The sequence below is a fragment of the Delphinapterus leucas genome, chromosome 4, assembly GCF_059928025.1.
Source record: "Delphinapterus leucas isolate spDelLeu-1000000601 "Yukka" chromosome 4, BTC_Dleu_Yukka2, whole genome shotgun sequence".
NCBI lineage: Eukaryota > Metazoa > Chordata > Mammalia > Artiodactyla > Monodontidae > Delphinapterus > Delphinapterus leucas.
In genome coordinates, this window is record NC_143132.1 from 83,985,985 (window position 1) to 84,013,384 (window position 27,400).

The window sequence follows — 27,400 nt, forward strand, 5'->3', positions numbered from 1 at the left end:
ATCTCAACATAATAAAAGCTATTTATGACAAACCCACAGCCAACATAATACTAAATGGTGAAAAGCTGAAACCCTTCCCACTAAAATCTGAAATAAGACAAGGATGCCTGCTCTCACTACTTCTATTCAACATAGTATTGGAAGTTCTAGCCACAGCAGTCAGACAAGAGAAATAAATAAAAGGTATCCAAGTTGGAAGAGAAGACGTAAAATTGTCATTATATGCAGATGACATGATAATATATATAGAAAACTCTGAAGACTCCACACAAAAACTGCTAGAACTGATAAGTGAATTCAGCAAGGTAGCAGCATGCAATATTAACATACAGAAATCTGTTGCATTCTGTACACTAAAAAAGGGAAAGTAAAAAAACAATCCCTTTTAAAATTGCATCAAAAAAAAAAAAACAATCAGGAATAAACCTGACCAAAGAGGTGGAAAGACTTATGTGCTGAGAACTATAAAGCATTAATAAAGGAAATTGAAGATGATTCAAAGAAATGGAAAGATATCCCATGCTGTTGGATTGGAAGAATTAATACTGTTTAAATGGCCATACTACCCAAAGTAATCTACAGATTTAATATGATCCCTATCAAATTACCATGACTTTTTTCACAGAACTACAACAAATAATCCTAAAATTTATATGGAACTATAAAAGACCCAGAATTGCCAAAGCAATCCTGAATAAAAAGAACAAAGTGGGAGGCATAACCCTGTAGACTTCAGACAATACTGCAAAGCTACAGTAATCAAAACAGCATGGTATTTGCACAAAAACAGATGTATGGATCAATGAAACAGAATAGAGAGCCCAGAAATAAACCCACACACCTATGGTCAATTAATCTTTGACATAGGAAGCAAGAATATACAATGGAGAAAAGACAGTCTCTTCAGTCAGTGGTGTTGGGAAAGATGGACTGATGCATGTAAGTCAATGAAGTTAGAACACTCCCTCACACCATACACAAAAATAAGCTCAAAATGGCTTAAAGACTTAAATATAAGACATGACACCATAAAACTCCTAGAAGAAAGCATAGGCAAAACATTCTCTGACATAAATTGCAGCAATGTTTTCTTGGGTCAGTCTCCCAAGACAATAGAAATAAAAGCAAAAATAAACGGATGGGAGCTAATCAAACTTACAAGCTTTTGTACAGCAAAGGAAACCATAAATAAAATGAAAAGACAACCTACAGACTAGGAGAAAATATTTGCAAACAATGTGACTGACAAGGGCTTAATTTCCAAGGTATACAAACAGCTCATACAATGCAATACCAAAAAACAAACGACCCAATTGAAAAATGGGCAGAAGACCTAAATAGACATTTCCCCAAAGAAGACATACAGATGGCCAAGAGGCACATGAGAAGATGCTCAGTGTTGCTAATTATCAAAGAAATGCAAATCAAAACTACAATGAGGTACCACCTCACACCAGTCAGAGTAGGCATCATTAAAAAGTCTACAAATAACAAATGCTGGAGAGGATGTGGAGAAAAGGGAACCCTTCTACACTGTTGGTGGGAATGTATATTAGTGCATGCATTATGGAAAACAGTATGGAGGTTCCTCAAAAAACTAAAAACAGAGTTGTCATACGATCCAGCAATCCCACTCCTGGGCATATATCCAGACAAAACTCTAATTTAGAAAGATACATGCACCCCAGTGTTCATTACAGCACTATTTACAGTAGCCAAGACATGAAAGCAACCTAAATGTCCATTGACAGATAAATGGATAAAGAAGATGTGGTATATATATACAATGGAATAGTACTTGGCCATAAAAAAAGAATGAAATAATGCCATTTGCAGCAACATGGGTGGACCTGGATATTATCATACTAAATGAAGTAAGTCAGAAAGAGAAAGACAAATATCATATGATGTCACTTATATGTGGAATCTAAAATATAACAAATGAACTTATTTACGAAACAGAAACAGATTCATGCCAGCACACACCCCAGCCTGCACCAGGTGCCCACTCTGGCACCTCTTGTTCCAGCACTGCACCCCTCTGGGGCAAAGGTATCAATGCTGGAGGGGGAAGGGGAGAGCAGACACTTAGAACCAGCTCGGACCCAGTCCTCAGGACCTCTGTTCCAGCAATTTGAGATCAGACCCCACACCCAACAGGGCAGTGATGGCCACTGAGCAGAGGGGAAGTCCTGCCTCACACCTGGCCCTGGCTTCAGCCCCTCCTTCTCCAGCCCCACCACCTACCAAGATGCTAGCTGCCAGCACACCCTGAGGAAAGATGTGACTCGTGCTCATGTCAGATCCAGCCCTCCCATCAAAGCTACTGGGCACATGCAGACTGTGTAGGGATGTTCCCACAGAGGACAACCCTTCAAGACCAGGATAGATAACTGTTTCACCTAATTTCATAAAGACAGAAAAAGTTAAGCAGAATAAGAAGACAGAGAAATTTGTTTCAAATGAAAGAACAAGGAAAAAAACCTGAAAAAACAACTAATGAAACAGAGATAAATAATTTACCAGATAAATAGTTCCAAGCATTAGTAATAATAATGCTAACTGAACCAGGGAAAAGAATAGATGAACACAGTGGGAATATTAAGGAACTAGAGAGCTTCTCTGGTGGCACAGTGGTTAAGAATCCGCCTGCTACTGCAGGAGACATGGGTTCAAGCCTTGGTCCGGGAAGATCCCACATGCCGCGGAGCAACGAAACCCATGCACCACAACTACTGAGCCTGCACTCTAGCGCCTGCAAGCCACAACTACTGAGCCCGCAAGCCACAACTACTGAAACCCGCATGCCTAGAGCCCATGCCCTGCAACAAGAGAAGCCACCGCAATGAGAAGCCTGCGCACCACGATGAAGAGTAGCCCCCATTTGCTGCAAATAGAGAAAGCCTGCATGCAGCAATGAAGACCCAACACAGCCAAAAATAAATAAATAAACTAAATAAATGTATTAAATAAAAGAAGGAACTAGAAAATATAAAAAAAGAACCAGTCAGAACTGAGGAATACAATAACTGAAATGAAAAACACACTAGATGGAATTAAAAACGAACTAGGTGATACAGAAGAACACATAAATTGTCTGGAAGATAGAGTAATGGAAATCACCCAATCAGAGCAGCAGAAAGAAAAAGAAATTTTAAAAAGGAGAATAGATTAAGAGACCTCTGGAACAACATCAAGCATACCTGCATTCGCATTATAGGGGTCCCAGAAGGAAAAGAGAGAGAGAAAGGGGTTGAAAATGTATTTGATGAAATTATGGCTGAAGACGTCCCAAACCTGAGGAAGGAAACATATCCAGGTACAGGAAGCAAAGAGGATTCTGAAAAAGTTGAACCCAAAGAGACCCACATTAAGTCATCATAATTAAAATGGCAAAAGTTAAAGAGAGAATTCTAAAGTCAGCAAGCGAAAAACAAAGAATGATATAAAAGGGAACCCTCATAAGGCTATCAGCTGATTTTTCTGCAGAAACTTTGCAGGCCAGAAGGGATTGGCCGTGATATATTTAAAGTGCTGAAAGGGTAAAACCTACAATGCAGGATATTCTACACAGCAAGATTATCTTTTAGAGATAAAGAACTTCTCAGATGAGCAAAAACTAAGAGTTCATCGATACTAAATGGACGCTAAAAGAAATATTAAAGGCTCATCTCTAAATGGAAAGAAAAGGCTACAAGAAGAAGTAAGAATCTATAGGAAAGGAGAAATCCCAATAGTAAAGGCAAATATATAGTAAAGGCTGTGGATGAACCATTTAAATAAGCTAGTATGAAGATTAAAAGACAAAAATTATTATAAAATCAACTATAACTACAATAAACAATGAAGGGGTACACATGAAGATGTAAAATATGACATCAGAAACACAAAACATGGGGAAGGGAAATTTTAAAAATGTAGCTCTTTTAGAATGTGTTTGAACTTAAATGAGTATACCAGTTTAAAACAAGTAATTATAGTTACCGGTCAACATAGAATGAACCCCATAGTAACCACAAATCAAAACCTACAATAGAAACACAAAAACCCAAGAGGAAAGAACACAAGCATTCCACTAAAGAAAATCATGAAACCACGAGGTAAGAAACTAAAAGAAGAAGGAAACAACAGAGAAGAACTACAAAAAGAACCAGAAAACAAGTAACAAAATGGCAACAAGTACAAATATGTCAATAATTATTTTAAATGTCGATGGACTAAATGCTACAATCAAAAGACATAGAATGGCTGATCAGATAAAAAAAGAATAAGACCTCTCTATAGGTGGCTTACAAGAGACTTCAGAGCTAAAGACACACAGACTGAAAGTGAGAGGATGGAAAAAGATATTTTGTACAAATGGAAACAAGAAAGCAAAGGTAGCAGTATCAGACAAAATGGACTTTAAAACAAAGTCTATAACAAAGGACAAAGAAGGGCATTGTATAATGATAAAAGGATCAAGAATATACAAGGGATATAACACTCATTAACATATATGTACCTAGCATAGGAAAACCTAAATATATAAAGCAAATATTAACAGACATATAGGGAGAATCCCATCATAATACCATAATAGTAGGTGACTTTAACACCCCACTCATATCAATGGACAAAACATCCAGACAGAAAAATCAATAAGGAAACAATACTCTTAAATGGAATATTAGACCAGTTGGACTTAATAGATAGCCACAGGACATTCTATCCCAAACCAGCAGAATATACTTTCTTTTCAAGTGCACATGGAATGTTCTCCAGGATAGGTCACATGCCAGGCTACAAAACAATTCTCAACACATTTAAGAGGATAGAAATTATATCAAGCGATTTTTCTGACCACAGATATATGAAACTAGAAATCAATTACAGGAAGAAAATGGGAAGAACACAAACATGTATAGACTAAACAGCATGCTACCAAAAATCCAGTGAGTCAATGAAGAAATCAAAGAGGAAATTAGAAAATACCTCAAGACAAGTGGAAATAAAAACACAACTTTCCAAAATCTATGGCACGCAGCAAAAGCAGTTCTAAGAGTTTATAATGATACAGGACTACCTCAAGAAACAAGAAAAATCTCAAACAACCTAACCTGGCATCTAAAGGAATTAGATAAAGATGAACAGAGCCCAAAGTCTGCAGAAGGAAGGAAGTAATAAAGATCAGCGAAGAAATAAATAAAATAGAGACCAAAAAGCAATAGAAAAGATCAATGAAGCCAAGAGCTAGTTTTTTGAAAAGATAAACAAAATTTAAAAGCCTTTATCTAGGCTCATCAAGAAAAAAGAGAGAGGACCCAAGTTAACAAAATAAGAAATGAAAGAGGAGAAATAACAACCAATATCACAGAAATACAAAAAAAAATCATAATACAAAGTTATATGCTAACAAATTGGACAACTAGAAGAAATGGATAAATTTCTAGAAGCATACAATCTTCAAAGACTGAATCAGAAAGGAATAGACAATCTGAACAGACCAATCACTAGTAGTGAGACTGAATTTGTAATAAAAATACACTCCCATCAAACAAAAGTCCGGGACTAGATGGCTTCACAAGGGAATTCTACCAAACATATAAAGAAGAGAAAATACCTATCCTTCTCAAACTATTCCAAAAAAATGAAGAAGAGGGAGCACTCCCAAATTCATTCTGTGAAGCCACCGTTACCCTGATATTAAAACCAGACAAAGACACCACAAAAAAAGGAAATTACAGGCCAATATCTCTGATGAATATAGATGCAAAACTCCTCAACAAAATATTAGTGAACTGAATTCAACAATATATAAAAAGGATTATACACCATGATCAGGTGGGATTAATTCCAGGGATACAAGGATAGTTCCAGATCTGCAAATCAATCAATGTGATAGCCACATTAACAAAAGGAAGGATAAAAATCACATGATCATCTCAATAGACACAGAAAAAGCATTTGACAAAATTCAACATCCATTCATGATAAAAATTCTCTTCAAATTTGGTATAGAGGGAACATATCTCAACATGTTAAAGGCTATTTTTGAGATTGGCCAAGATGGCAGATTAGAAAGATGCCGAGCTCACCTCCTCTCACGAGCACACAAAAATCAGAGCTATTTGTAGAACAACCATTGAATGAAAAAGACCAGAACCTACAAGAAATGATCTTGTACAACTAGGAGGAACCACAACAAGATGGGTAGAAGGGGCAGACTCACAATATAATCAAGTCCTATACCCCCAGGTGGGTGACCCACAAGCTGGAGAATAATTATATTGCAGAGTTTCTCCCACAGTAAGGAGAGTTCTGAGCCCTACATCAGGCTCCTCAGCTCAGGGGTCCTGCACTGGGAAGAGGAACTCCCAGGGCATTTGGCTTTGAAGGTCAGCAGGGCTTAATTTAGGGAGTTTCACAGGACCGGGGGAAGTAACGACTTCATTCTTAAAGGGCACACACAAAATCCTACATGCTCTGGGACCCAGGGTGAAAGCAGTAATTTGATAGGAGCCTGGGCCAGACCCACCTGCTGGTCTTGGAGAGTCTCTGGAGAGGTGGAGGGCAGCTGCAGCTCACCCTGGGCACATAGATACTGGCTGCAACCATGCTTGGGAGTTCCTTCTACCACTGGACACTGTTGTGGGTGGGCACCATTGTGGTACCCTTCCTGTAGCTCATTAGCACCAAGACCTGACCCCACTCAAGAGCATGTAGGCTCCAGTGCTGGGACTGGCCAAGCAAACTGGGTGGGGACTCAGCCCCACCCAGGAGCAGACAGGCTACCTAAAGACTTCCTGAGCCCACAGCCACCTCTAGACATCCTCTAGACATGGCCTTGACTATCAGAGGGCCAAGGCCCAGCTCCCCCCACCGGGGGGCAGGCACCTGCCCTGCCCTCCAGGAAGTCTGCTCAACATCACCAATTATTAGAGAAATGCAAATCAAAACTACAGTGAGGTACCAGCTCACACCAGTCAGAATGGCCATCATCAAAAAGTCTACCAATAACATAATGCTGGAAAGGGTGTGGAGAAAAGGGAACCCTCCTACACTGTTGGTGGGAATGTAAGTTTGTACAGCCACTATGGAGAACAGTATGGAGGTTCCTCAGAAAACTAAAAATAGAACTACCATATGATTCAGCAATCCCACTCCTGGAAATATACCTGGACAGAACTCTAATTCAGAAAGATACATGCATTCCTATGTTCATAGCAGCACTATTCATAATAGCCAAAACATGGAAACAACCTAAATGTCCATGGACAGATGAATGGATAAAGATGTGGTACATATAGACAATGGAATACTACTCAGCCATAAAAAAGAATGGAATAATGCCATTTGCAGCAACATGGATGCGGCTAGAGATTATCATACTAAGTGAAGTAAGTCAGAAAGAGAAAGAGAAATATGATATTCTCTTATATGTGGAATCTAAAATATGGCACAAATGAACCTATCTACAAAACAGAAACAGACTCACAGACATAGAGAACAGACTTGTGGTTGCCAAGGGGGAGGGGGGAGGGAGAGAGATGGACTGGGAGTTTGGGGTTGTTAGATGCAAACTATTACATTTAGAATGGGTAAACAACAAGGGCCTACTGTATCGCACAGGGAACTATATTCAGTATCCTGGGATAAACCATAATGGAAAATAATATAAAAATGAATGTCTCTATGTGGATAACTGAGTCACTTTGCTGTACAGCAGAGATTGCCACAACATTGTAAATCAACTCTACTTCAATTTTTTTATGAAGGCATTCAAACTGAAGATAATGGAGATAATGGAACTTGTATACACTGTTGGTGGAAATGTAAGTTGGTGCCACCACTGTGGAAAACAGTGCGGAGTTTCCTCAAAAAACTGCAAATAGAACTTCCATATGATCCAGCAATTCTACTCCTGGGTATATGCCCAAAGAAAATGAAAGCACTAATTTGAAAAGATACAATGCACACCAATGTTCATAACAGCGTTATTTATAATAGCCAAGATATGGAAGCAACCTAAGTGCCCATCAACAGATGAATGGATAAAGAAAATATATAACGCTGTGTATATATACAGTGTATATATATGTGATTGATATATATATACCTATATATATTCCACTATATATATATATATATATATATATATAGTGGAATATTACCCAGCCATTAAAAAGAATGAAATTCTGCCATTTGCAATAACGTGGATGGACCTAGAGTGCATTATGCTTAGTGAAATGTCAGACACAGAAAGACAGACATTCTGTGTTACCACTTGTATGTGGAATCTAAAAAATAAAACAAATGAAGGAATATAACAAAACAGAAACAGACTCACAGATATGAAGAACAAACAAGTGATTACCAGTAGGAGAAGGAAGGAGAGAGGGCAAGATAGGGGTAAAGGATTAAGAGGTACAAACTATTATGTATAAAATAAATAAGCTACAGTGTTATATGTACAGCACAGGGAATATAGCCAATATTTTATAATTACTTTTAATAGAGTATAATCTATAAAAATACTGAATCACTCTGTTGTATACTTGAATATAATATTATAAATCAACTATACTTCAATTTTTTTAAAAAAAGATGATCCCAGAGCATCTTATAGTGCCAGAAAGTAAGGAACTGCGCAAAACAAAACAAAACAAACCACAATGATGGGACATAGGAGGCAATTGAAAGAGCTCCCTGTGACCAATGCTGGAACAATTTGAGCAACAAAATTCGTAAAGTAATATTGGATTACAACTCAAAGTATAAAATAGATATCATGAATCCATTGTGATATAAATACATGATGGAATAAATAAATAAATGGAGGAAAGGAAACTAATCTCCCATACAGAAGAATTCCAAATTATTTATGTAGATACTCTGGCATAACTCTCCACTCCTTAAGTGTGGGTTGCCCATAATGACTTTCTTCCAAAGAGTACAGTATGGGAAGGAAGAAATAAAAGAGTGACTTTACAGTGGAGAAACCTAACAAATACTATCTCAGCCAGGTGATCATGGTCAACATCAAGAGTCTAAAGTCATATAGATAGTATGTACCCTTGATATGGTGTGATGAAAATGACACTTTATTTCTGTGGTCTTCCCCCCCAAAACCCCATAACTCCAGTCTAATTATGAGTAAAGCATCATATAAATCCCAACTGAGGGACATTCTACAAAATACCTGACCAATAATCCTCAAAACAGTCAAGTTCATCAAAAAACAGGAAAAGTTGAGAAACTGTCACAGCCAAGAAGAGCCTAAGACGTCATGACAACTAAATGTAATGTGGTATCCTGGGAGTGGGGGAAGGTACATTAGGTAAAAACTAAGAAAATCTGGGGGCTTCCCTGGTGGCACAGTGGTTGAGAGTCCGCCTGCCGATGCAGGGGACGTGGGTTCATGCCCTGGTCCGGGAAGATCCCACATGCTGCGGAGCGGCTGGGCCCGTGAGCCATGGCCGCTGAGCCTGCGCGTCCGGAGACTGTGCTCCGCAACAGGAGAGGCCACAGCAGTGAGAGGCCCGCGTACCGCAAAAAAAAACCTAAGAAAATCTAAGCATAGATTTTATTTAATAATAATTTATTTTAATAATAAAAATAATGTATCAGTATTGGTTCATTAATTGTAACAAATGTACCATACTAACATAAGATGTTAATCATAGGGGAAATTGAGTGTGGTGTATATGGGAACTCTCTGTACTATTTTGCAATTTTTCTGTAAATCTAAAACTCTTCTAAAAAATAAAATTTGTATCTCAAGAACAGGTACTCTATGTCTAAAAGATTGAGTCTGTTACATTTAAGACACAGTGATGATCAAAACGACATTAGCAGTTAAACTGTTGTTCTTATAGCAGCCACCCTGTCTCTGTCTGAGGCTCTTCAACGTGTTTTTTCCTAATACATTGCTGTTGTGCTATCCTCTTAGTGCTGCTGTTTTGATTTTTCTCCCTTATTCACTTTCACCGCCCAGTCCAGGGAATTAAACAATCTCAGTAGCAAACAGCAAAATTTGATTCTTCAAATATTCATTGGGTACCCAGTTTGCCCTTTATTCTGGGAATCAACAATGAAAGTCACAGTCCCTGTATCAAAGTGCTGGCAGTTTGGTGGAAGATAAACATGTCCCCAGTAAACGCTCCTTAGTCCAAGAGCAGATAGAATGGAAGGGAGTGTGAGGCACATAGAGGAGGCATTGGTCAGCTCAGCCGGGGGAGGCCAGGGTGTTCATAGGAGAGGATGCCTAAATTTGGTCTGGAAGACTAGGTAGGGGTTTTCAGGGAACACAAAGTGGAGGGAGGGAACCTCAGCAGAAGGAACAGAGGTGCAAAGGCAGAGAGGCTGGAAACGAGTATTAGGGAAACTGGCGCAGCTGGAGGCTGGAGTGTGAAGGGTGGGTACTGGCAGGTGGGAGACTGGAGGGAGACCAGGGTCAAGTCCTGAAGAGCTCAGAGCTCCCGAATGAGGAGTCCGGACTTTATCCTGATGCAGCGGAGAGCCCCTGCAGGGCTTTTAAACAGGGAAGTTATATGATCATATTTAATTTTTGAAAGATAATTCTGATTGTGGTATGGAGAATGGATTTACAAGTAAAAAGAGGAAAGAGGGGAATGCAATGGTTAATCTTGCACTACCTCCCCCTCATCTGAGTTTAGGAATTTAGGGTCTCTTCTGACTGCCTCATTATTTCCAGAGTTCACCCTGGGGTCTCAAGAGAAAGCTGCAAAAGGGCAAAGGTGATCCAAGTCCTGTCTAGCCCGAGTGGCGAGTCACTGGGCTCTAGCATGTGACACTGACCTCACACCAGGGCTGTCCCCCACACAACACCAATTTGACAATCATTCACTGAGTCAGATTTCTTGATCTTTGAGCAGCAATTAACACCCATGTCTCAGTTTCCTTAAGCTCATCACTGGACCAGAAGGGCAGAGTAGTAGTGTCTTATAACCATCCCCCCAGAAATATATCACCCTGACATAAGGGAATTTGGCTTTTTTGGGGACTTGGACTCATAGCTGTGTAATCAGAACCTTTAGTCCACAGCACAACTGAGCTTCCTGAGGCCAGAGGCACATTCTCTGAAGTGACCTTTTAGACATAGACTCTGAGTAGGGGTCAGCAAACTACAGCCCGTAGGCCAAAGCTGCTTGCTACCTATTTCTGTAAACCAAGTTTTATCAGAACACAGCTGCTGTCTTTCATTTATGTATTATCTATCATCTATGACTGCTTTTATGCTAAGACAGCCAAGTTCGACAGATTCGACAGAGACCAGATGGTCTGCAAAGCCTGAAATATTTACTATTTGATCCTTTACAGAAAAATTGCCAACCCCTGGTCTAGATCAACACTTTGCAATAGAAATATAATGCAGGACTTCCCTGGTGGCGCAGTGGTTAAGAATCCGCCTGCCAATGCAGGGGACACGGGTTCGAGCCCTGGTCCGGGAAGATCCCACATGCCGTGGAGCAAATAAGCCCATGCGCCACAACTACTGAGCCTGTGCTTTAGAGCCCACGAGCCTCAACTACTGAGCCTGCGTGCCACAACTACTGAAGCCTGCGCTCCTAGAGCCCATGCTCCACCACAAGAGAAGCCACCTCAATGAGAAGCCCACGCACCGCCAACGAAGAGTAGCCCCCCTCGCCACAACTAGAGAAAGCCTGTGTGTAGCAACGAAGACCCAGCGCAGCCAAAAATAAATAAAGTAATTAATGAATTTAAAAAAAAATAATGCAAACCACACGCGTAATTTAACGTTTTCTAGTAGCCGCATTTTAAAAAGTAAAAAACAAGTGAAATCAGTTTTTAATAATGTTTTCTTTAACCTTTGTGCAAAATATTATTTCAACATACAATCACTATTGTACAATTAATTGTATTTTAACGAGATATTTTATGTTCGTTTTTCAAATAAGTCTTCAAAATCCAGCATGTATTTAAACTGACAGAGCAGCTCGATTCAGACTAGCCGCATTCCAGGTGCTCAGTAGCCACATGTGGCCAGTGGATACTGTATGGACAGTGCAGGTCTGCACTCAGACCCTCCAAAGAGTGAGACCAGCCCCAGATTTTGGTGCAGAGGTCAGCCTCAGCCGGGCCTTAGGCTATAAGGAACAGTTGTTGCATAGTTAACACTCCAGTCCTAGGAATCTTTGCCCTTTCGTCAGAAGATGGCCCAGCATAGAAAAGACCTTACATTTTCCAGTTGCAAACTGTAGCAACCTCCTTCGGTGTGTGCTGAGCCTGTACTTTTGGAGTTCGGCATCCTCAGACCACCCTGCGTGGATTATGGTGGTTCAGCTTTTCTAATTTTGGGTCCCTTGTTTGGTGGTTAAAATCATCCACAAGGTGGATGTCAGACTCAGCATGACAAAGAGAAGGCTACCCACTTCCTTGACCCACCAGAGCTAGAGGGACGTCCTGCTGGAAGAAACATATTCAGCTGAATTCAGGCCTTGGGGAAACTCAGGTGAAACAGGTCTTGTTTCTTGTTCTCCTGAACCTCTCTCTGCCTTAGGGCATATAGTCAGTTATGAGAACATGTTTGAGTTTCATCTTTCCCCTGGTATTTCTTCAGTTTCTTTCTTTCCTACTTATATATAAAGAAGGGGTCTCACAGATTAAAATTTAAATGTGTATCCTTTTCATTACAGATATTTGTGTTTCCCTTGATCCTGCTTCAGAATTTAACCACTTTTTCCCCCAGAATACTTACAGTCTTTTCTCTATTAGGGCCTTTATTCAGGGTACATTTCTTATTTTGAAATCCTCCTGTTTTATAAGTTGGCCTAATGCCGTTCATTCATGGCCTGTGGCATCCTTTTCTACCGTGAATGGATATGGCTTAGTGAACATTTACCCACTCAGCATATATTTACTGAGCACTCCTCAGTGCTAGGCAGTGTTTCAGGCACTGGAGATAGAATGGTGAAAAAGATACAACTCCTGCCAATCAAGTGGGAGGTACAGACTCTTAGAAGCACAATTCTGTACGAGGCGAGATGTGCAATGACCTGCATATAGATGCCCAGAGAAGGGTCACCTGAGGGAGGAGATAGGGAGGCAGGGAAGAGGGGAAGATGGGAGAAAGGGAATGCCTTATGTCCTCAGGCTCAGTGCAGAGTGACCGGCTCATGAACTGCTTTTGTTCCCACAGGCCAAAGCCCACAAAGTCCTGCAGAAGCTGGGTGATGTGCAGGAAATATTTCACAAGAGGCAAATGAGTCTGATGAAACTGGCAGCCAGACAGACTCGCCCAGTGCAACCCGTGGCCCCGCGTCCTGAGTTCTCCCCAAAATGGGTGTCACCAAAAATCTGCCAGCCCTCCACCTTGGGTAGGTTAATGGGGGAAAGAAGTTTTGTGGCTTTATGTTTCATCGATGCCCATGAGGGTTTAGATTATTGTTGCTTAAGATGCATAATGGTTACTGTTTTGACAGATATTATGTAAGATATGGAATAGTACAGGCATTGAAGACTTATAAATTTAGGTAAAACTGAGTGCCTGTATGCCAGGAAAAGCTCACAGTCTAGTAGAAGAATAATATAAATGCACAAATAACATTAGCATAAAATAAACTCCATTAAGGACCTTTAAAAGGCCCATAAGATTCTACTAGCAATGGAGGGGTAAAATTCGTTCTTTGAAAAAAAAAAGAAAAAGAAAGATGAGTCCTTACACCAATCCTACGTGGTCTTGATTACTATAGCTTACTGGTAAGCCTTGAGATCAGGTAGTGTAAGTCTTCCAACTTTGTACTTTTTCAAGATTATTTTGGCTATTTTAGGTCCTTTTCATTTCCATATAAATTTTACAGTCACCTATCAGTTTCTGCTGGGATGAATATATAGATCACTGAATGAATATATAGATCAATTTGGGGAGACCTTTTATCTCACCAATGTTGAGTCTTCCAATTCATGAATGTTATAACATTCCACTTATTTAGGTCTTCTTTAATTTCCCTCAACAATATAGTAGTTTTGAGTGTAAAGATCTTAGGCATTTCATGTTTTTAAAAAGCCCTATAATGAATTGAACTTACCATATATAACTATCAATAGGAATATATTTCCGTATAGAAATATAGTCATATCATCTGTGAATAAGGACAGTTTTACTTCTGTTTCAATCTTTATGCTTTTTTTCCCCTTGCCTTATGATGATTGATGGCTGGGACTCTAGTACAATGTTGAATAGAAGTGGTAAGAGCAGACATCCATGTCTTTTCCCAATATGCAGGGAAAAAATTTATTTTTCACCTTGAAGTATGATGTTAGCAGTAAGTTTTTCACAGATGCCTTTTATAAGATTGAGGAAGTTCCCTTCTATTCCAGTTTGCTAGTTTTATCACGAATGATTATTGCATTTTTCAGATGCTCTATTTGGTGCATATATTGTGATGATCATATTTTTTTCTCCTTTATTGGTTTATATGGTGGATTACAATTATTTCTTTTTAAATGTTAAAACAATCATGCATTCCTGGGTAAACACTCTTGGGTATGATATATGTGTCATTTGTTGCCTCATGTATTTTATTAAGCACATATTAATAATTATTATGTCTTCTAGATACACTGGCCCTTTTATAATTAGGAAATATCTCTCCTTCCCTTCTTATCTTTAGTAAAAGTCCTTGTCTTGAAGTCTATTTTGTCAGATATTAATAGAGCCATTCCAGCTTTCTTATGCTTGGTGTTTGCATGATACACTTTTTCCATTCTTCTATTTCTGTCTATTTTTAAAGTATATTTCTTGTAGACAGCTATAGTTGGGTCTTGCCTTTTAAAAGCATGTTAACCTCTGCTTTCTAATTGGAGTGTTTAGTCGATTTTACATACTATGTAATTATTGATATAGTTGGATTTAGAGCTACTATTTTGTTATTTGTTGTCTATTTGTCTCATATGTTTTTTATTCTTCTGATCTCTTTTCCTGGCTTCTTTTGGGTTAGCCAGTTTTTTAGTATTCCATTTTAATTCCTCTACTGGCTTTTTAACATACATATATAACTTTTGCATTGTTTTTTCCCCAGGTGTTTCTTTTAGGGCTTACCATGTGCATCCTTAATTTCTCACAATCTACTTTGAGTTAATATTGTAGCACTTTATGTAAATACAGGAAATTTGCAAAAATATAGTTCCATGTGCCCTTTAATCATCCTCTGTGCTATTATCCTAAATATTACATCTACATATGTTACATACCCCAATATTGTGTTATAATTTTTGCTCTAAACAGTCATATATCTTTTAGAGAAATTGGGAGAAAGGAAGAAAAAAATGAAAAAAAATTATGTATATAATTTTATATTTATAATTTTATATATATATAATTTTATCTTTACCATCCTGTTCACCATTTCTGGTGTTCTTTATTCCTTGTTGAATTACCGTCATGTGTCTTGTCTCTTCAGGCTGAAAACCTCCCTTTGGCATTTCTTGTTTTGCAGGTCTGCAACAAATTCTTTCAGTTTTTATTTATCTGAAAATTATGGGGTCTTTTGGTAACTCCCCATTTAGTACAGCTTACAGTCCCCTGTCTCCTACAACATATTAAACTTTTTAGAATTAAAAAGTTGATAACAGTTCAGTGAATTTCTTTCCTGAATTTTTCCATACACATGCATACACATGCACAGACACACTTATGCACACATACCACAGAAACACACACTCACACACAGAGAGACATCCTTCTTGGATGTTTGGAAACAGGGCTTGGTTCTCCTGACCTCCCATCTAGTGCTCTTTCCCAAAACTAAATTATGCTCTTTTCGATGACTTTTGCTTCCCTCATTATTATTATTTTTTTAATTTGAGTAAAATTGCTTTACGATGTTGTGTTAGTTTCTGCTGTACAATGAAGTGAATCAGCTGTATGTATACCTATATAAAGGACATACGTTTGTTACAAGTAAACAAAGCAGGAATGATAGATTGTTTCTCAGCTTTTTGAACACAAGATTTCATAGTAGGTAATGACCCTCCTAGGATCCACAGATCTTTGACATGTCTGAACAGGTATTGTTGACCTTGGTCAGGCAACTAGCTCATTTTGTATAACAATCCTGCACTTTTGTTTTGGAGATTAACCACCAAGTGTGCATTCTAGCTGATCGCTAACAGGATTTTCAAATACATTTGTCTGATTTTTAGCAACTGAGTCTGTGCCAAGATAGACTATTATATTTCACAGTGTAAGGAACATGGTCAGAGCTGCTTAGAGACGGGAGCTGGAATCTCAGCCCTGACTCTTGGTAGCCAGGTGTCTTGCGTACAACATTCAACCTCTCTGAAGTACATAAGGAACATGAAAAAATTCTTTTGTGGCTATAATAATAGCTAAAATATACTGAGTGCTTACCACGATCTAAACACTGTGCATACTAACTCATTAAGGCCTCAGAACAACCCCATACTGTAGGCTTTCTCATTATTCCCCATATACAGATGAAGAGGCTAAGGCTGTTTGATAACGTATGCTTCATGTGCGGAAGAGCAAAACTTGAGCGCTGGCAGCATGGCTCCCACGTCCCTGCCTTTAACTTCATCGCTGTACTTAGCGTTAAGGGAAGGTGCTTCTCAGTCATGGGTGTTGCCAATTAGTGTATGCATTTCCAGCTTCCCATTGTTATGCCTGGAATTACTCAGGTTACAGAGATCCTGTAGAGAATGAGGAGCCCAATGGATTGTCCATTGTTATAAAATAGCTTCAGTGGTCACATAACCTGGGGCAGCAAACAGTGCTTCACTACAGATTTCAACATAACATGTATGGGAAACCCACAGAAAGCCCAAGCTGCTTCCAGTTGTCTCACAGAACTTGAGGCTTGGGAGGGGCCTCTGGAGGCAAGACAGTCAACCTCCAACAAGTCTACCACAGATAAGCATCAGGGTGCTATTGGTAGCATTAGCTGGATGACATTTTGGCCATAGGACCCAGAAATGCTCGTATCCTGTCCTGGATTAATCACAAGTATCCCATGAGTTTCCCAAAGAAACTGTATATACAAGGGTGGTGATGGTGACAAGAATTCAAGTTACCACTTACTTATTAGCCTTGTAGCCATCGCCCCCAGTGCAGCCCTCTGGTAAAGCTGGGTTAGAAGCTTCAAGCATAACCAGGGCTTCTCCTACCCAAATCCCAATCTTACTGCCAAATGGCCATGGAGCTTGAAGAAGGGTATCTCTCAGGTGTCTGAGAGCCCTGTGGGAAGGAGAGGAGGGAGGGAGAATGATTGAGAGGAGAGAGCAAGAGCAAGGCTGCCCAATTCCCTCTAGACTCAGCTGATTCTTCACACAGTCATCCTGTCCACCAAAAATACGTTTGCATCAGTTTGGGAATGCAACTGTTAGATCATCAGATTAGCAACGATTTCTGCCTAGGGCAGACATGGACATTCCCTTATATAATCACAGTGTGTTTAAATGGTAAGAGTTTAGTATTTTTCAAATTTTCTGTAATAATCACAAATTAATTACCTGTATAATGGAAAAAATACACTCAATAGAATGTGGTACCTAGAATTGAATCTTCTAATCCAAGAACATCAAGTACAATATTATACATTGCAGATGACTTAATGCTAAATATCAGGGCATTAAAAGAATCCAAGAAGTCTGGAATAGTTAAGGAAGATTTCATGAAGAAAGTGACTTTTTAGCTGGGCCTTAAAATTGGGAATGATGGGAACTATCATTTTTACCACATTACATTTACTGATTTGTTGTGGTTTGATGTTTCCTGTGGTGTTGAGTGTGACTTTTTTCTCTTTGAATCAAATGCCTGGGATCAAGGACTCTTTCTTTTCTGCATCTCTCCTTCACCTCCAATTTCATCTACTACCTTGGAAATCACTGTAGCAGCTCAATGAAGCTTTGTTAATCAACTGCATCAACATGGTCCAAGTTAGGCTAAGTGCTCTGAGTTATTTATAAGCCAAATTAATGGCAGGTTTTCTTTGTCTCTCTAGCTCCTCATCAGAAAACATCTGTGGAACGTTATGTGGAGACGGATTTAAACTCTGTGGAAAAGGAAGATGAGACTAAATTTGAAGTCAAGGTATGATCACCTTTCCTTTACTGATAGAAATTTCTGACATGATATAAGATTGCTGCCATAATTATCAATAAACCAATAAATTGTGTTTCCCTATTTCACACCTACCATCACCTCCAGAAGATGTGCCCATAAAGGCACGTAGCACAGACTAGTGCTCCCAAGAGATGAGGTTTGTAGAATTTCATCCTTTCCTTTCTTCTTAATTGCAAATAGAAACCAAAAGCTCTTTGGTCATAATGTACATGATTGTTGGTAGATATTGTTTTATTGAAGGAAAAGTCATTTTATTCATTCCTATAATCTGACTTCATATTTAAAATTGGTAGAACAGTGTATGGTTTATATATAAAAAGAACACGACAGGGCTTCCCTGGAGGCACAGTGGTTAAGAATCCACCTGCCAATGCAGGGGACACGGGTTCGAGCCCTGGTCCGGGAAGATCCCACATGCCGTGGAGCAGCTAAGCCCATGCGCCACAACTACTGAGCCTGTGCTCTAGAGCCCACAAGCCACAACTACTGAAGCCTGCATGCCACAACTACTGAAGCCCGTGCACCTAGACCCTGTGCTCTGGAACAAGAGAAGCCACCACAATGAGAAGCCCACACACCACAACGAAGAGTAGCCCCCACTCGCTGCAACTGGAGAAAGCCTTTGTGCAGCAACAAAGACCGAACGCAGCCAAAAATAAATTTATCCAAAAAAAATGACAAAATTACATACAGCTACACACACACACACACACACACACACACACACACGCATATATAGCTGGTGAACTCTGAATAAGCATTGTGGATTTTGCCAAAGTCATTTTCATGCTTTTGATACTATACTCTAGTTGTGTGAGATGTTAACGTTGAAGGAGGTTGGGGGAAGAGTACAAGGGACTTCCCTGTACATTTCTTTGCAAACTCATGTGAATCTATATAATTATTTCAAAATAAAAGTGAAAAAAAAAGCACATAAGCTTTGGAATCTGGCAGACCTAGACTTAAGTGACATAAACTCTCTAAACCTCAGTTTCTCATCTGTAAAAATAGGAATAACAATAGCTACCTCCTGAAACTGTTTTGAGCATTAAGAGAAAATTTGAAAATGGCCAAGCACTACATAATCGTAAAGTAACATTATATTTAAAAACCCAAGCAAAATGAATTGTGAATATATGTTGCTGTACAGCCACCCCAGAAGGGGTCCCTTTCCTCTGCCTCACTAAAAAATTAAATATTTGGGGCTTCCCTGGTGGCGCAGTGGTTGAGAGTCTGCCTGCCGATGCAGGGGTCACAGGTTCGTGCCCCGGTCCGGGAGGATGCCGCGGAGGGGCTGGGCCCGTGAGCCATGGCCGCTGACCCTGCGCGTCCAGAGCCTGTGCTCCGCAACGGGAGAGGCCACAGCAGTGAGAGGCCCGCGTACTGCAAAAAAAAAAAAAAAAAAAAAAAATTAAATATCTGGCTGACTGAATTGTTCTGAAACAGAAGCCAGTAGACCATGGGCTCAAATGGACTTCAGCAATAGTTCATATCCATCATCAATTCCCAATATGTCCAAATCTAGGCCCCCCACGGAGACTCCACTGACCATTAAGGAGTCAGGCAGAAAGCAAGTCTTAGGCTTTTCTTCCTGGAGGCAGAAACAATGTGGGAACTAGTTCCCAGCAGACTTTTCTTAGAGAGAGAAAGCTGCATTCTTCTGTCAGTTTGTTCAGTCATCCTTCTGTATTCTGGGCAGATAAGGACACTGTCATTGCTGTTTTGGAATCCCTCATGGTTGGAGTTATTGCATCACCATGTCTTCCAGAGTTAGGAAACAGTCTGCAATTTCATACAGTCTTGTAATTTTTTTTTTTTTTTGGTAGTGTTTTTGTCTGGTTTTGGTATTAGGGTAATAGTGGCTTCATAGAATAACTTTGGGAGTGTTCCCTCCTCTTCAGCCTTTTGGAAAAGTTTGAGAAGGATCAGTATTAGTTCTTCTTTGTATGTTTGGTAGAATTCCCCAGTGAAGCCATCTGGTCCTGAACTTTTGTTTGCAGGGAGGTTTTTGTTTTGTTTTGTTTTGTTTTTTATTACAGATTCTATCTCACTTTTAGTGATCAGTCTGTTCAAATTATCTATTTCTTCTTGACTCAGTTTTGGTGGGCTGTATGTTTCTAGGAACTTGTCCATTTCTTCCAGGTTGTCCAGTTGGCATATAGTTGTTCATAGTATCATCCAGTCTTGATCAGTCATTTTTCTGAAATGGGCAAATGTAACTAAAATTCACCTGACTTGACATTCATGAAGTCTGTGAAATCATTAAGTAATATAAAAAGGATTTAATTCACCTTCAAAACTGAGCATCACTCAACCATTTTCTATATGCTGGTCTTCAAAGAATGTCATCTCTGAAGGTGAGGGCTGTGTCAAGTGCACCAGAGCCCAGATTTGGCACCTGAACGCATATGCCATTGCATTGACTCACAATGTGATTGGAACTCACTTCATATCTCTGTGACTTACTTTGCCCATCTTTAGACAACATATTTATGACCTGCACACTTCATAAAGATGTCATGGGAGTTGTAAGTATGTTAAGGTTCTCATATATAAGAATTAAAATTAGAGTAAATTATTTCAATAATTGTAAACAATACAATGAGTGCTATTGTTTTATTTGTTGTAAAAGAAAAAAAGGAAATATTGTCAATAAACATAAAGCACCTTTCCTCAGGGAAGACCTCAAAAGTATTTAAGGCCAAAAGTTTCCATAAGCTACATTCATTATTTACTCCTGTGTTACATACTTGTAAAAATAGACACTGCAGGAGCAGGGGTGGAGATAGAATCAGAGGCCAACAGGGTTGGAAAATGCTGAGTAGAATTCAAAAAGCCCTGACCACCAGATTTCTGGTTTCTTCCTTCTGCTGTGCTGTTTGTTTAACTCAGGCTCCAAGCCCATCCTGCTAAGATGCTCTCTCCCCCTGTGTTTAGGCAGATCACCAACAGCATAGGTACTGCTAAGCAGGCACGAGTACATGCTACCATCATCCTTCTGTGCTTGTGTTGCTTTTTCCCTTACTGTTGCCTTGTCTGGGTATTTAATGAGGGGCTTTCCCCCCAAGAACATATATATTAACAGTCAAGGGAGAAAAGGAAGCAGGGTAGGAACAAAGGCTGCCAAACTTCCTCATTTTGGAAAACAGTGGCTGGTCAGACTGCTGCTTCTAAAGCCCAGGGCTATGAGAAGAGTGAGCAGAATCCACAGTCGTGAAAAATATGAATAGGAAGAAAGGGGATTTGTGCACCAAATCCCCAAGTCCTGGACTTAGAAATCAGTTTAGGGTCAGTAAATGCAATTAGTGTTTTCCAAGGTGGGTAGTATAACCAGGGAAATGATTATTCCAAAATTTGTAAGAAAACTAGTAAGAAAAAAAGTAGGTTAGAAAAGAAGGTTTAGATTCATCTCTGCACGGTTCAAAAGAGGGACAAGGAGGTTGATTACCATCAAGAACAATCACTGCTGCTTGTGTTTTGTGGCCACTGTCCAAGACAGATGACCAGGATAAGTAGGAGAACGTGCATCTGACTCTCGGTGACCATTCTGACACCTTTTTGGCCTTAGGCCTGGAACTGAAAGATGAAATGAAGGCATAACCAGTCTGGGAGAGTGAATCATAACATTGTGATAAATGCCCCTCCTTGCCCTCAAGAGTAAATGCTCACAGGGGGAAAAAAAAAAAAAAGCTATAAATCCAAACCATTCATGATTGCTGCTGGAGTCACCGATACTCACTACTGCAACTAAAATCATGATAAGGTCTTATCATCAGCAGAGAACTCATTCCCAAAAAAGGTGTTCCCTCTTCTCTGGCAGGAGAATCCTTGGTGTGCCAGTTCGCAGGAACTTGACAAGCTCAACTTGAGGAGGCGGCTGAGATTCTCGGGGCCATCTGGCAGCTGTGAGGGCTGCGCTTGGTTCACTGACACTGTCTGGGAAAGCCATGGTGGAGTCCTTCCCTGTGGCTCCTAGCAGTAGTGATGTGGCTACTTTCTGCCCTTCCCATCACCAGTTGGAAGCTGAAAGCATGACTCACCGGGGCTGCTTTCCCTGGGCTGCTCACGTCACGGCCTCTTTGGAGGTGGAAAGAAGCCAAAGGCTGATGAGGATTTCTTTTTCCTGCATGTCAGCCCTCAGAAAAAAGGAAGAGCTACTGGCTGTGAGCACCAACGAACAGTGTTCCTGGGCACCTATTAAAGTCGTTTACAATAGCGAGATCTTTTCATGCTTCTGAGCAAACAGGCTCCTTCATAAAAATTTTTTTAAAACAAAAAAAGTCAAGGCAGGAAGAGAACAGAGAGGCGAGGGAAGGGTTGCTAACACTGACTGAGGGCTAGACATTGTGCTGGGTGCTGTGTGTACCTGATTTCATCTCAAGTCCTCAATAACTTGTGAGGAAGGTGATGTCTCCTTTGTTTTATCTGTGATGCTGTTGAGGCTCTGAGGAGCTAAGTGAGTTTCCCCAAGTCTAACACAACTAGTAAATGATCGAACTGGAATCTGAAATTAGCAGTTTACTTAATCTAGCAGTTTCCTAATCTATCTAATTTAACCTGTCTACCGGATTACTTACTTAATCTACCTAACTAGCAGTTTACTTAGCCTTTCATCCCCTAAATTTCCTCTTCTGCAAAATGGAGTTAAAGTAACCTCACAGGTGGCTGATTAAATGAGAAATATATGGAAAGCACCTAGCACGATGCCTGACATACAGAAGATTCTTAGTAATGTTAGTTTCCCATTTAATCCTGTGTTTACAGATAGAATGTTTTGTGTAAAAGATGAGAAGAAGCTGAAGGAAGGTTGGATTCAGGTCTTAAATTCAATAGCTTCTCCTATTCTCGAATATGTATCTTTTTGCCAAATGATAAGAGCTCAGGGCCAAATTTAGTTTTTTGCTTTCTCACTCTTCTGAATCCCAAAATCTTTCATTTACTTTTCTGTTTCTCACCAAGAGAACTATGTGAACCCTAAGCACATTTCACTGTTCACTTTCTGTGATGTTTAAAGTCTGGTCATTCTTCGAGATTCAAAGAATCCACCAAATCTTGATCTCCTCAGCCAAGCTCTCTGAACAATATCTAGAATGAAGATTCTCAAGGTTTCCTGTGTACCACAACCCTGAGAAGCTTATTCATAATGCAAATTTTCAGGCTCCACCCACAGAGACACTGATTCAGGAGGTCTGGGTTAGGGTCCAGGAACATGACTTTTTAAAAAAAAAATTTTTTTTTATTTATTTATTTTTGGCTGCGGTGGGTGTCCGTGGCTGCACGCGGGCTTTCTCTAGTTGCAGTGAGCGGGGCTACTCTTTGTTGCGGTGCGCGGGCTTCTCCTTGCAGCGGCTTCTCATTGCAGAGCTAGGCGCGCAGGTTTCAGTAGTTGTGGCTCGCTGGCTCCAGAGCACAGGCTTAGTAGTTGTGGCGCACAGGCTTCGTTGCTCTGCAGCATGTGGGCTTTTCCCGGACCAGGGCTCAAACCCGTGTCCCCTGCATTGGCAGGCAGATTCTTAGCCACTGCGCCACCAGGGAAGCCCCAGAATATGACTTTTTAACTTATGCATTTGGTGACTAGAATGCAGGTGGTACAAGGGACTGCACTTTTGGTCACATTGGCCTAGAGGCTATATTCATAGGCAATTGGGATAAAGAAGAAATCATTAAGGTAGATATGGATCTCTTAGGCTAATACAGAGTCCAAAATGCAGGAGATTGAGGATGTGACTAAATTATTGTATGAGAATGTATTTTTCACTGAGGGAACTACATGAGAAAAAAGAGAATAACAGTAAGACCACTGTTGGCTTTGCTCTCTCATCAATAAAAAAGGGACATGACTAAAATATTTGATGTATCCAATTTGGGTGGCTTATTCAGCTCAATTTAATATATATCAAAGCAATTGCTATGGGTCACATATGGGAAACAATTCTAACATGGGGCCTAAACTCAGGAAACTTACAAGTTTCATGGGGAAAACAACATATTTCCAATAATTTATAATATAAAGCAGAATGACCTACCTCTAGTAAAAGGAATATAATGTGTTAGAAGGCAGAAGAGGGAACAGTTCATAGCAAGTATGTCGGGGTGTTTTTTTTCCAAAGGAGGTGGCATTTGAACTTAATTTTTTTTTTTTTTTTGTCCGGTACACGGGCCTCTCATTGTTGTGGCCTCTCCCGTTGCGGAGCACAGGCTCTGGACGCGCAGGCTCAGCGGCCATGGCTCACGGGCCCAGCTGCTCCGTGGCATGTGGGATCTTCCCAGACCGGGGCACGAACCCATGTCCCCTGCATCGGCAGGCGGACTCTCAACCACTGTGCCACCAGGGAAGCCCTGAACTTCATTTTTTTTAAGAGTTTTTAAAAATTTTTATTTATTTTTCTTCATTTTTTTTGGCTTTGTTGGGTCTTAGTCGCGGCACGTGGGCTCTTCATTGCCACGCACAGGCTTCTCTCTAGTTGTGTCACACGGGCTCCAAGGCACATGGGCTCCAAGGCACGTGGGCTCTGTAGTTGTGGTGCACGGGCTCTCTCACTGAGGCACATGAGCTCAGTACTTGTGGCACGTGGGCTTAGTTGCCCCGTGGCATGTGGGATCTTAATTCCCCAACCAGGGATTGAACCCACATCCCCTGCACTGGAAGGCAGATTCCTTACCACTGGACCGCCAGGGACGTCCCTGAACTTAATTTTAAAGAATAAATACAACTTTGAAAGGTGGATAAGATAGAGAAGGGCATTCCTGGATGGGGAAGGATGTAAAGCCTCAGAAGTCTGAAGGGAGCATAGGCTATTCCGGGAATAGTCCAAGAAAGCTGGGAAGGTAGACCAAAGACAGGTTGCTGAAGGCTTTCGTTGAGGGTTGTTGCCAGCAAGAGCATTTGTGTATCAGTTTGACATTGGTACAGCAATGAAGAGTAAATTAGATGAAGGGAGGCAGGCTGACCAGCTGCCAGCAGTTGTCACAGTCCAGGTGAGACTTCAATGTTGAGAGCCTACTAATGGCAGTGGCAAAAAAGGAGATGGGCAGAGCTCATACCCATTAGTCCAGGTGTTCTCCCCAGTGCCTGGAATGCTCTAGACTGTCAGAGAAAATTTGATGAATGAAGCAATAGATCAAGGCAGAGAAATAAGGGGATAGATTTAATAGGGAGGGAAAAGAAGATACTGAAAATACCTTCAAGGTTTCCATCTTGGAATCTTCATTGAATGAATTTGTTGCCCAGTATAGAGTACTCGGGGGAACAGTAGAAAGTGAGGACTTATGCAGGCTGAGTCCAGCATTTGTGGTCTCGTGGATCTATAACAGTAATCTACACACTCTCTTTCTGTTAGCTGGGCTATACTCCTCCCCACACCAGCAAGAGTCAACCAGTTGGCCTTGAGGTTATTTGGAAATTAACTAGGTTAGGGCACTTTTGCAAATCTAATAAAGCATTTTTCAAATTTGTGATTTTATTTATGAGTTAAGTTAGATTTACAGACATGTAAAAATTGTTACGTTAACATTTATGCGTTAAAGTTAAAATCACATGAAATCAAACAGTCTGAGAAAATTCAGGATGTATGGACAACTTCTTTTCAATGTCCTTGGGTTACTTATTTCCTCCCCATTTTCTTGGTTTGGGAATGGGAGAAAGGTATCTTGTGACATGTTTCTCACTTTCTGATGTTTTTAACAGAAATGCAGACTTGCGTATCATTGGTAAAACAACGTTGCAATGTTTGCAGTTTTTTAAGAAGACATTTCCCCCATAAACAAATACTATAAGTAATGTTTAGAGTATTAGTCCAGCCTATAAAAGCCAATTTAACCAGTAAGAACACTGAACTAATTACTAACAAGTCTAGCTGAGAAACTCAAGATCTTAGATAAAAGAGACCCTGGAAAAATTTTGTAAAGTTTCCATCTGGGACCCATTTCCTTATCTTTCCCTAGTCGTTTCCCCTTTCCACAAAGCTTCAGGACCAGTTACGCCTGTCTCCTCAAGCCCTCCAAAGGGCTTCAGTCTATAAAATGTCCTAAAACCTTCCTCTTTCCTCGCCACCCCTCCCCTCCCTCTTGGAAGTCTCCTCCCAATGCAGCTAATCTGGACTAGAATTGGGAGAAATCTGAATGAGCTAGTTCACAGCAATGCAAGGCTGAGTGACTGACAGCCCCTTAACCCTCCTGCAAACACTTGCCATCTTTTAAAACGGACTGACTGCCCTATTATCTAAAGGAATCTTTAGGTAGTGGCTTCTTCAGGCAATGCCAGTGAAGTGTACGAAAAGATGTGCTGGAAAAAGGCCAACGAGAGGGAGCAAATAGGACAGACCAGCCGGGTAGGAATTCACTTGAAGGATAGATTCTCAAGGTGGTTCCTGTTCTTCAGATGTCCTTCCTATTCTCCACATCAGAACCCACTGAATCTCAAAAATCGAGGGGGCGGGGTTTCCCCTTTCCCGGCAATACCAGCAATGGAGAAGGGAGGCTACTCTTTCCCAAGGTTGATGTTTTTCACTCTGGGAAACAGAGTGTCTCTAAGGCCACCCTAGACTGAAGCTGGAGGTGACTGCCCTTTGGAGAGGTTTCCTTTCCTTCCTGCTCTCCTCCTCTAAGCTGTGCCATTCTGTAATTATTCAGTGATTCTTACTTGTCATACCTCTTTTACTTTCTCAGGTTTTCATAATTAATTTGCAATCCCAGAAAAGAGTTAATAACCTTAAACGCTTCTTTCAATGATCACTCTTCATGCTTTAAATGAAGAGGGTGGTTCAGCTCCTTATCTGCCTTACCTTTTCTCTCTCAGAATTAGGTCTAGCAGCTTTCCTTTTTAAGAAATGTGATAATATAATAAATCATACTTTTACCTTAAATTACCAGATACTATCTCTTTAAAAGAGTTGGAGCTGAAATTGCTCTCCAAGCATTCCTAAAATCATAAAGGGAAATCACCTAACTTGAGGGAAAACTTTGATTCTGTTTCAAATGTTGCTCTCTCTCCTTTGGGGAAGAAAAAAAATGTTAATAATCAATTGAAAATTACCTCTTGATAATTTTTAAAATATAAGTTTAAAAAAGATTCTTCAGACAAATTGAAATAAATTTTTTTTACAAAAAAATTCCTTCAGGTTTGGCACTTCACCTGTTTTTTTTTCAAATTTTGAAAATATGTCTTTCTTCAAAATATGGGGAGACAAAACAGATTCTATGTTGCTGAGAAGATACAGGAAGTCATCATTAAAGGTGATCCTAGAAAACCTGCATGTGGGTTGGTGTCATTTTGAAACCAGAGAGAGGCTAGGG

At 40.2% G+C, this 27,400-nt stretch overlaps 1 protein-coding gene across 2 annotated transcripts in view; it reads left to right on the forward strand.

Moving 5' to 3' along the window:
• The window catches only part of MCF2L2 (MCF.2 cell line derived transforming sequence-like 2), a 227,007-nt gene that overhangs the window by 104,495 nt on the left and 95,112 nt on the right, over window positions 1–27,400 (forward strand). For both annotated transcript variants that reach the window (XM_022571165.2, XM_089910785.1), the window contains exons 13-14: window positions 13,163–13,340; window positions 17,985–18,073. In XM_022571165.2, coding sequence (XP_022426873.1) covers window positions 13,163–13,340; window positions 17,985–18,073 — 267 coding nt within the window. The remainder of the gene's footprint in view (window positions 1–13,162; window positions 13,341–17,984; window positions 18,074–27,400) is intronic.